General features: G+C 39.2%; 3 protein-coding genes across 4 annotated transcripts in view; 1 reads left to right on the top strand and 2 right to left on the bottom strand.

Annotated features, from left to right (window-relative positions):
* Window positions 1–4,363: 4,363 nt before the first annotated feature.
* LOC113472121 lies at window positions 4,364–5,002 on the bottom strand. Of its 2 annotated transcripts, none has more exons than XM_026831717.1 (2): window positions 4,861–5,002; window positions 4,364–4,586 (listed from the first exon to the last, which is right to left on the bottom strand). In XM_026831717.1, exons 1-2 carry the CDS (start codon window positions 4,969–4,971, stop codon window positions 4,395–4,397), a joined length of 303 nt encoding a protein of 100 aa, XP_026687518.1. In that variant the 5' UTR covers window positions 4,972–5,002; the 3' UTR covers window positions 4,364–4,394. The 2 variants fall into 2 exon arrangements, with proteins under 2 accessions (XP_026687518.1, XP_026687517.1); XM_026831716.1 differs by having other exon boundaries at window positions 4,364–4,598; window positions 4,873–4,996.
* Window positions 4,923–8,397, top strand: LOC103520693 (sorbitol dehydrogenase-like). Its single transcript, XM_017448597.2, has 6 exons — window positions 4,923–5,060; window positions 5,820–5,853; window positions 6,199–6,363; window positions 6,735–6,894; window positions 6,927–7,082; window positions 7,608–8,397. Exons 1-6 carry the CDS (start codon window positions 5,007–5,009, stop codon window positions 7,765–7,767), a joined length of 729 nt encoding a protein of 242 aa, XP_017304086.1. The 5' UTR covers window positions 4,923–5,006; the 3' UTR covers window positions 7,768–8,397.
* A 646-nt stretch (window positions 8,398–9,043) lies between these two features.
* LOC103520695 (odorant receptor coreceptor-like) overlaps window positions 9,044–10,558 on the bottom strand; it is a 7,642-nt gene continuing 6,127 nt past the window's right edge. Inside the window, exon 4 of the mRNA XM_008485793.1 lies at window positions 9,044–9,160. Coding sequence (XP_008484015.1) covers window positions 9,044–9,160 — 117 coding nt within the window. The remainder of the gene's footprint in view (window positions 9,161–10,558) is intronic.

Genomic DNA, 10,558 nt, shown 5'->3' on the forward strand with positions numbered 1-10,558 from the left:
TGTCCTATCCTCTTTCGGTCGGCAAGGCTCTTGCTTGTAGTAGGGTAGTCCTAATTTTAGGCGGGGCCCGCCCTATTGCTTGGGCGCCGGATCGCAAATGTTCCGTCTGCGTGGTGGTTGATTCGTTTGATCCGACCCCCTTCAAAGAATTGAATCCGACATGTCGATTATTGACATTAATTTGTCAGGTTGTGTGATTTGAGTATACTCCCCCATTTGCGAGAAGCTACACACTTTGTGAAGTAGTCTTCTGGACTAGTATTACTACATTGGACTAGGAGAGCTGGGGACAGTCTGCGAGACTCAACACTGACCGATAGTAATCCGCGTATTTCAGCCGCGTTAAACTTGTACTGGTATCGAGTATCCCTTTAAGAATTCTTACTTTAGTGGCTCCTACTAGGTACGAGGTATCACGGGACGATGATACGAGCTGCGTGTAGTACGCCGCACGGTGTTACGACGAACTGGCAAACTATCGCCGCTATGTGAGAGACCAGATCGCCAACGAAGCTGGTCTCCTGGACCCAAGCTTAAGGCCTTCCCTTCCTTTAAAGGTCGTAACTCAAGGATGTTGTCCACCACATTTTGTCCTGAAAAAATTGTTGCTAATTAGAACTCTCGCATGATTGTATACTCCAGGAGGAACCGGGATATAAGAATTAGCCAAGTTTAGGCGCGTGTGTGAGCGTGTGATTTAACCAGTTTCCTCCTCCAAAGTCCATTATTTCACTATAGTTGTTTTTAACACTTCCTCCGAGAGCGGAGATCTGTTTATCACCCAGTTACCCCAGTAAACTTAATACTCACCCATGCAGCATATACCTGTGCGGCCCTTCACTCGGACCTGATACCCTTATGGGTGGTGACAAAGTCCTTTGGACGTCAATTTTCCCTTTTTTTTTTTCCTTCTTCTTCGTGTGTGCTATTCCAACCTTTTCTAAAAGAAAAAAAAAAAAATTTATCTAATTATTATATTATTCACTTATAAGATAATCTCTTGTTGTTCTTGTTTTCAAGATAATAACCTTATTTGGAGAATTTGAACAATTGCTTTTATAGTTTGTTTTTTTTATTTGGCTGGAAATAGAACAAAGACAAGTCGTGGATTATTATTTTAATTCTTTCTCTTTCTAAAACTTAGGGTTGATTTAGGGTGGTTAACAATGGGTTTGAAGGTTATTGGATATATTTTGACAAGTGGTTTGAATAAGTTAGAAGTGGTGTTATAATTTAGTTGGTTATTATACTTCTATTAGTGTTATGTTGTGTTAGGGATGCATTAGTTTCGATATATTATGTGATTTTTTGGAAGCTCATTACTAGATGCATACTATAATTTTGTGCGTTTTTTTACGTTGGTCCTCAAGATTTAATAATGTTATTTGAGCATCATAAGAGTGCATAATATTAATACTGTGTTGAAATCGTCGTACATTTATTTTTATCTAGGTAGTGTAATAGCTACCTTTCAGTGTTGCATTTGAACTCCACTAGTCTTGTTGATTTGAGCTTAATTTATATTCACTTTAAGGGAAGATACTCATTATTATTTATTGACGTTTCATTATGTTAATATCTGTAGTACTTGTGACGGGTATATAGGCATCTCTTATACATATTACTATAATATTATTTTTATTTATTAATTTTTAGTTTTTTACTATTTATTATAGAGTTATTTTATTTATTAAGATAAAGAAAATTAAAAAATAGAAGAATAAGACAAGCGCTCTTATACTAGAGTAAATAAGTTTAATTTTATATCACCACCTTCACAGGAATCGGATTACTGCGTATCTTAACACAGGCCCTGATATTTTCTATTAATTTATTATATTTTGATATAGTTATCAAGACTATATGATTAATGAGAATTCAATAGATTACAGAGTAATATTTTTTAATTACCAACTTGAAAGTTGCCGCTCGTTGGTCGAGTGTTTAGGTTGTTTTTGAGCACATTACAAGTTGATGTTAATGTGTTATGGGCTCTTTTTTAGTTTTTACTATAGTTAAACTCATTTTTGTATATTATCCACTTTAAGTTTTACAAAATATTTTGCTTTTTCTAAGGGTTTTCTAAATACACCTGCGTCGAATTGCCGTACAGACGAATTCCAAAAACAAGGCGGATCCATTCGCGTTTGATACGTGTCGGTGCGCATTCGCCGCCTCCGTCTTTTCTTGACGCGTGCATCCTCAGTAATGGTTTGGTGTAATTACGCAACGGCGTTCCCTTCGGAATACGAGCCGTAAACTACACTGAGTTAGCATTGCCCTTCGGCCATACGGCACTGCAGTTTCAAAATTTCTTTAAAATGCCATAAAAATTATTAGCCTTAAATAGAGCCATGATCTTTCAGCATCTTCTTTTTCCTTTTAAGGCAAAAGGGAGTTAAAAAGGACGAGTATACTGAAACTTTGTAGTGGGGTTCATTCCCTTCCTTCACCCTTCGATTTCGGGACGATAAAACCATAGCAGTTACAGTTCCCTCTGTCAAACCCAAAAAAAAAAAAAAAAAAAAAACTATGTATAAATTAGGTACACTTTTTTGTCTGTAGAATACAGCACACAGCTTGGAAGGGTCTTATCGATCCGAAAGCGAAGAGAGAAGGAAGACAGGATAGGAGAAAGCCAGCCGTTAAGAGAACGAACATTATCCGTTCAGGATAAAATCCGCAGTGGGACTCGAACCCGCAACCTAGCACTTTCAAGGCAAACGCTCTACCTTCCAAGGTGGGCACGCAAAGCTTCATCGGATCAAATTGATACTGCTCCCTAAAGCAGAATTTCTTCTAGAATTATTATTTGTTATTGTAGAATTAATATTATTATTCTAGAATTATTATTATTCTTCTAGAATCAAATTCCGAATCTAGAAGACCTTGGAATCAGGTGAGAATTTTGAGACATTCTCCTGGGGACGATTTTATGAAGTTTTCGAGAAATTTCAAAACATGGAAATTTCCGACCAAGGGCCATATTTATTAACATAATACTGGCTCTCAAGCTGTACTGAAGCAGCAATTCTAAACATCTGATTGGCCAAAATTTGATTCAGTCTGTCTTGATAGCTAGAACTTTTGTTCCTATAAGGCGGCTTTCACACTGAGGTAACACGTCGCAGGTAGCAAGTCGCAAGATGCTACGTAGCATGCATCTTCAAAGATCAGACCATTATTTCAAATGAAACCTTCCTCACTGAGGATACATGTTGCTACTTGAACCCTGGAATCAAGTAACAGTGTTACTTCAACACCAACAGTCTGGAGTTTTGTTAGTTGCTACTTGTGATTGTTTGTGGGAAAAAATATTTTTAGATTCAATTACTCCAATGTGAAAGTTTATGTTTCTTTGAACAAGATTCAGGACGTATTAAGCAGTAGCATCTTGCGACTTGCTACTTGCGACGTGTTACCTCAGTGCGAAACGCGCCTAATGTAGCGTCCAAGTGTCTCCAATGGTGGGTGGCGTCGTAGTTGTTCCCCTAATAACTTCTCTGCAAATACTTAACACTGAAAGGTCCAAACTTTAAACTGGCCGCAGTTAAAAAAAAAAAAAAAAACCTACATCAGAAATCGTCCCTCTTGAGAGTTAAAGAACTCAAGTCAGGCATTTCGTACCAGCATATTCTAGTCTAGAGGCATTTAGTATTAGCTCCCATGGTAAAGGGTTCGCACTAAAAAAACTTAGTGGACCGCATGTTGAGAATGTATGGTTGAGCGAGACATAGCACGGCCCGTCACACACTACTCACGGGTAGACTCCCCGTGAGCTCACGGGGAGTCAGAAAGTTGTAGTTAAAAATATTTCCCACATTCATTCAACCAGCTCTGATGCGTTCAACCCTCCCATGTCCCCCATAGGTCCGGACCCTGATCAAATAAAACATTTCCCTCCCCCATTCCCCCTGATAGGAGAAGTTCGAGATAAACAAATCTATAAATATTTCCACTTTCCGTCTGTTTACTCAATATTTCCCACATTCATTCAACCAGCAAAAACCAACTCAGCAGCCCTCCCATGTCCCTCATAGGTCCGGACCCTGATCAAATCAAACATTTCCCTCCCCCATTCCCCCTGATAGGAGAAGTTCGAGATAAACAAATCTATAAATATTTCCACTTTCCGTCTGTTTACTCAACAAATTCGTCTCCAAGTACAAAGCTAACAAGCCCTCACTCTACCAACAAGTCGCTCCTAAACTAACAAGTCGAAGTGACAAATCGCCGGAAAATTTCCAATTTCGTTCTAAACCTCACACCCCTCACTCTAGTCTCTACCAACAAGTCGCTCCTAAACTAACAAGTCGAAGTGACAAATCGCCGGAAAATTTCCAATTTCGTTCTAAACCTCACAATTCCTCGTAATGTTTCGTAGAATTTTATAGCTACCTGTATAAAATACAGCTCATTTCTTTGTTATACCTGCGTTTCATCAAATTGTTGATCTTGAGTCTATAAGTCGAATAATTTCCGCTGTTCGTTGAACGAACTTCGTTCGGATCTTGTTTCCAAAGCGTTCCATCTTGTTCGTACCGTCCTAAACGGATATCTGATTCGTTAAGTAGATATCTCTCTAGGAAATCAGTGACTTCTCTATCGAATTGATCTGATATTGAATCTTTAGCGGCAGTTGCACGATTATCTTATCACCGGTAGCTCGGAGTTTCTTTGGTTTGTGATTCATTTTTTTTGTTATACCTGCGTTTTATCAAATTGGTGATCTTGACTCTATAAGTCGAATAATTTCCGTTGTTCGTTCAGATCTTGTTTCCAAAGCGTTCCATCTTGTTCGTACCGTCCTAAACGGATACCTAGCTGATTCGTTGGGTAGATATCTCTCTAGGACTCTAGGAAATCAGTGACTTCTCTATCGAATATATTGATCTGATATTGAATCTTTAGCGGCAGTTGCACGATTATCTTATCACCGGTAGCTCGGAGTTTCTTTGGTTTGTGATTCATTTTTGCGGTTCTAATTTCTTTCGAATTCGGTCAAAATGGTGAAAGACAACTTGTCCTGTGTTCTGCACAAGGAGCATGATCTCAGATTGGTAAGTTATTATTATTCTTATTTATTAATTTATTACCATTATATTGGTTTCTTCTTTTTCCTTGTCCTTTCCCGTGTTCAGACGGGGTCGGCGTTTTTTCGTCAGCCTCTCAATCAGCCCTAGGGTGATTGGTTTGGGCTAACATTTGGTTTTGGATACAAATTTCAAGAGTGGATGCTTTTCCCACTCAACCTTTGCTATTGTAAGGGAAATTTCAGGCTGGTATCCTCCCTGTTTAAAGTTCCCTAGCCAGTAAACCTGACCTACGATAACAATAAATAAATAAGTATGAGCTTATCTTTCACAAATATTCGATTACCTATACCTACGTATTACGTACCTACACATTTTTCCTTATCAACCTATGTTATACCTACTTGACCTATCAATTGGAACTTTCTGGAATTACGAATGTTCCAGAAACTCATAACTAGGTATAAGGTACCGTACATTATTTAGGTAAGGTCCGGGACGCCCGAGTCATTTAAAGGTCAAATTATGTTGAAGCCCCTAATTGGAAAAAAAGTCAAATTAAAATAATTATGTAAATAAAAATTCAATTAATTGAACGTTATTTACAGAGGGAAACTATAAAATTCAATTAAAGTTAGCTTTTCTTGTCATGAGAAATATCAACATAGTCAACAACAATTGTCAATTTTTTTTAGTCGTTTAAAATTTTCAAAAATCGGGAAATGAGATGAAATCTTCCCCCCCCCTTTCTTTATTTTAATTGTTTTTATTTTTATCTGATTTCAGGAACAAAAGCCAATCCCCGAACCTGGCCCAGGAGGTAAGCATAGCACACAACTTTCTATTACCTAAGAGATTTTTGAGGCGTTTTTACTTTTCTTATGCTATACCTACAGGAAGGAAAGGACCTACCTACTACCTAATGTGTTCCTAGATCTTCGTTATCTCTTCATATGGATAATCGAACCGTGTACCTAAATTTTGAGTCACATTTACTGGGCTGATTGACTTGAAACTTGCTACACTATCATGTAGGTATGTTTGTACGACAAGATTTTCTGGCAATATAAAAAGGGCAGGTAGGTACCTACATATATTCTATTCTATTCTAACCGATTCTTTTCTGTTCTATTCTATTCACATTTCTAATTTGTTTCCGTTACAGAGGTTCTAATTCAGATGGGTTGCGTCGGTATATGCGGATCAGATGTCCACTATTATGAACACGGCAGATGTGCGGACTTCATTGTGAAGGAGCCCATGATTATCGGACATGAAGCCAGTGGTACCATCGCCAAAGTCGGACCCAACGTCAAAAACTTGAAACCAGGTGGGTGACCTGTGACCTCAATCATTAGGTTTTTGTGGTAAAGTAGATATTACTCACAACTCATGTGGATGTCACAAGCTCACAAGATACCTACAAGATGACAGGACAGCATTACTAAGTGTCTCCTTTAAATTCTTTGAAGCCATCCTAGTTAGCTTGGAAGGTAGCCTTGTAAGCTCTGGGTCGCGGATTCGATTCCCGCTCTCGGAACGGCTGGCTTTCTTTTATCTTGTCCTCCTTCTCTCTTCGCTTTCGGGACTATAGAACCTTAGCAGTTACAGCTCCCTCTATCAAAATTGACTATCCTGTGACTGGAACATAACCTGCGCTCTAGTGGGAATCGAAGTTACCATTGTTGGCGGCTGTTGCAGGTGACAGAGTGGCCATAGAGCCCGGAGTTCCATGCCGGTGTTGCGCGGCCTGCAAGGAAGGCCGATACAACCTCTGTCCTGAGATGGTGTTCTGTGCCACGCCGCCCCATCATGGCAACCTGAGTCAGTTCTATAAACACGCTGCCGATTTCTGCTACAAGTAAGTCTTACGGAGTACCTGTTCTGTCCAATAGGAACCGAGAATTGTCTCACCTTAGGTATCAACGTCACAAAGATGGGGGGTAAGCTGATGTTGGTGGGAATGGGTCCCCAGATGGTGTCAGTACCGCTGGTCAACGCATGCGCCAAAGAAATCGACATCCTGAGCTGTTTCCGATACGTCAATGAGTAAGTAGAAATAGTCACCTAACTTAAGTAACTTAGCTAGGTTCATAGAAAACTAGAAAACCATCTTGGCCACCAGGAGATTTAAAAAAGAAAAAAGAAACGAGTGTTGCACCTCCGTGAAATAACGGCTACATTAGACGCATGTGGTCTGTGTATAGTAGCATGGTTATCCCGTAGTATGCCTCTCATCAGATGGGTGAGATGATACACAATACTTCCCATTTATGTGCTGGGTCAATACGAGAACACCAGAAAGTAACCTGTTGAAATACCTATTTGCAATCGAAAAAGAGTACAATTTTTTGTCGATGGTGGGCATCGAACCCGGGACTTTCTGCATGGCAAGCAAGCGCGTTACCATTGGGCCAACCGTGTCCCCAAAGCAATCTTCCCAGGTATTCTCAATAATTCAAAACCTTTAAAACTTTGACATCAGAATCGGTAATCGATGAGTCACCGTTAGGGAACAATGTCCGTTTGAGATCTTTCTTTCTATTTTAACAAATTTTATTCCCAATATTTCAGCTACCCCGACGCTCTAGAAATGGTGGCCTCCGGAAAGTGTCCGGTCAGGAAACTCATCACCCACAACTTCAAATTAGAGGAAGCAGTAGAAGCGTTCAAAACTGCGAGTAAGAAGGCGGACGATACGATCAAAATCATGATCCACTGTCGACAGGGTTGAACTCATCATTGCTTACTCTAAAAAAAGTTTCGAAGGAATCTCGAAAAGTTACCTCTGAGATTTTAGAATTTTCAATTTTGTGTCTCTAATGTTTCTAAATGTTCTTGTGTCTTTTCCTTCCTAATGGCCAAGTCCACAAGTTTAATCCTCGGATTAAGCAATCAGATTGTTTAATTCCAAAGGTTAACTTAAACGGCGTTTAAACTTGATTTGTGTGATTTTTGCCAACTATTTGAATAAGAGTCAGTTCTTTTTAGGTTTACCTTTGTTCTTTAGTGAGTTTTAGAACTTTTAGGTGATTAAATTTAAGCTCGATGCCATTGTAAGTTCCTTAGATGATTATTTATATTATTATTATTGTTTTTTGGTATTAGCAGATTTTATTCTATTTTATGTGTCTCTGTTTTATTTTTTTACTTTCTTTTACATTATTTTTGTAGACTGTTTCGAGGAGTTTCTTCAAGTTCCACCATCGTTTTCTTTTGTAATCGCAAATTTGTGTTGCATTTAGCTACTGTTTCTAATTGTTGGCTCCATTGAGCTTTTACAAGATCTTATTTTTAAGGAGAATTAAAACAAACGGTTGTTCTTGTAGTGAAAATAAAACTTGTATTTAAAAAAATGATCTTACCTTTATCGTTTCCATTTTCTCAATAGGTAGGTATGGTGGCACAAAAAGCCTACTCTGAGACTAAACTGTAGGGACAAACAGCCCTAAAGATTACGGTTATCTCGATATTACGCACCTATGGTAACTTTGAACCAATGTTGATTTCAGTCGCCCTAGGCAGGAATCGAACCCGCAATCTAGCGGTTACAGGGTACCCTCCAAGCTAACTCGACTGGGTGAATGCACACAAAAACCTATACAGACGTGAATGCTTTCTACGTCATTTCCCACCTGATGTAGGTACATTTCGTTAAATTTATTGCCATGACTTGGACTCAAACCACCAGGCTTTAGATTTGAAACAAACCGCGCTAATCACTACACGACAAGGTCGGCTCTGGAGTCTGGACTGGGTTGGGTTACAAAGAAACCCCTTGATACTGTGTTAACTATTAACTTACTCTTTGCGGTAAAACAGGCCATTAAAGTCTGCTGGTCCAATACTGCCGGCAGACCTTCAGTCCAATGCTGGCAGTATGTTTACTGTATAAGCAAGGCATATTCTGATCTACAGATTTAGGTATTTCAAAGAGTCCCCCAGAATTTGGTGAGTCCCAAAGTATTTCAAAGAGTTTACCTATATCAATATTATCGATATTTTGGGTTTCAGCTCGTAGTCTGAACCGACTGAACGTAGCCAAGGAATGCGGTGCAGACCAAATCATCCAGGTCAACAATTACAGAGAGGAAGAAGAAATACTCATCCAGAAGATTCACAAAGCTCTGGGAGACGCGCCTCAAGTTACCATCGACTGTACGGGTAAGTTGTGCCCTTGTAATTTCTTTATTTTTTGGTACATTCAGGTATGACTTTTTTTACAGTCGACGTGGCTGAACCAATGAGATTGTGAGATTCCGCTTTGTGGACGTCCAAAGCGGAATCTCATTGGTTCAGCCTCCTAGAAGAATCTTCTTCTTCTTCTCCTTCTACATGCTTTACCTATATTTTCCATCTTGCAGTCCGTGTTCTTCCTCTTCTTCGTCTAATCGTCTTCTTCTTCTTCTCCTCCATCTTCTTCAATTTCCTTCTTCTTCTCTTCAATATCCTTTTTTCATGCATCCTCTATTCGGATGCATCCTTTTTCTTTTTATCATTCCCTTCCTCCTCTTCCTTGTTTCTTCTCGTCTTCCTCCTATTTTTTTTCTCTTTCTTTTTTGAGCTGTTTATTTCCACGGAGAGCTTTTCATGTTGAATTTTCCTGAGAATAAAAAATGAAAAGAAAGAGAGAAGAAGAAGAAGAAGAAGAGAGAGAGAGAGACGGGGAGAAAGAGAAATGCAATTTTTTTTTAGAGTGAACTTTTGAGTTGTATGGCCGCCATACACGCCATACATACACGCTACGCCACTGAGTTACAGGTCCCTCCATCAAACCTCTTAAAAAAAGCATCTACGCTCCTTGAATGAGCCTCGGTATTTCAGACTAACTGTAATTGAACTAAATGAAGAGGTGAACGCCCCTGTGTGCGAAACACTTCATCAGAAGACATGATGTTGTACCTTGATCCACTCGGTTATTTTAATTAATAAAACGATTCTCTCTCTCTGTCCAACGTGGCTGAACCAATGAGATTGTGAGATTCCGCTTTGTGGAGCAAGTGTGGACGTCCAGAGCGGATCTCATTGGTTTAGCCTCCTAAAAGAATCTTCTTCTTCTCCTTCTACATGCTTTACCTATATTTTCCATCTTGCAGTCCGTGTTCTTCCTCTTCTTCTTCTTCTTCTTCTTCTTCTTCTTCTTCTTCTTCTTCTTCTTCTTCTCCATCTTCTTCAATTTCCTTCTTCTTCTCTTCAATATCCTTTTTTATGCATCCTCTATTCGGATGCATCCTTTTTCTTTTTATCATTCCCTTCCTCCTCTTCCTCCTCTTTCTTGTTTCTTCTCGTCTTCCTCCTATTTTTTTTTTTTTTTTTTTTTTTTTTTTTTTGGTTTTTTTTTTCCTGGGGGGGTTTTTTTTTTTTTTTTAGCACAGAAGCATGAGAGAGCGACAGCAGGAGCAGGAGAGGCAGAGAGGAGAGAGAAGAGGAGAGAGAGGAAAGAGAGAGAGGAGAGAGAGGAGAGAGAAGAAGAGGAGAGAAGAAGAGAGAACAGAGATAAGTAAAGAAACATAAGGCGTCCCTTT

This window comes from Diaphorina citri, unplaced genomic scaffold (genome assembly GCF_000475195.1).
Source record: "Diaphorina citri unplaced genomic scaffold, Diaci psyllid genome assembly version 1.1 scaffold3947, whole genome shotgun sequence".
Lineage (NCBI taxonomy): Eukaryota > Metazoa > Arthropoda > Insecta > Hemiptera > Psyllidae > Diaphorina > Diaphorina citri.

What these genes read in the sequence shown, in the direction of transcription:
- LOC103520693 (XM_017448597.2), top strand. Translation starts at nt 5,007, where the DNA reads ATGGTGAAAGACAACTTGTCCTGTGTTCTGCACAAGGAGCATGATCTC. An exon ending in GCTGCCGATTTCTGCTACAA is followed by an intron (nt 6,895 to 6,926) that starts GTAAGTCTTACG and finishes GTTCTGTCCAAT; the next exon opens with AGGAACCGAGAATTGTCTCA. An exon ending in TGTTTCCGATACGTCAATGA is followed by an intron (nt 7,083 to 7,607) that starts GTAAGTAGAAAT and finishes CCAATATTTCAG; the next exon opens with CTACCCCGACGCTCTAGAAA.
- LOC113472121 (XM_026831717.1), bottom strand. Translation starts at nt 4,971, where the DNA reads ATGAATCACAAACCAAAGAAACTCCGAGCTACCGGTGATAAGATAATC. An exon ending in ATAGAGAAGTCACTGATTTC is followed by an intron (nt 4,587 to 4,860) that starts CTAGAGTCCTAG and finishes GTCACTGATTTC; the next exon opens with CTAGAGAGATATCTACTTAA.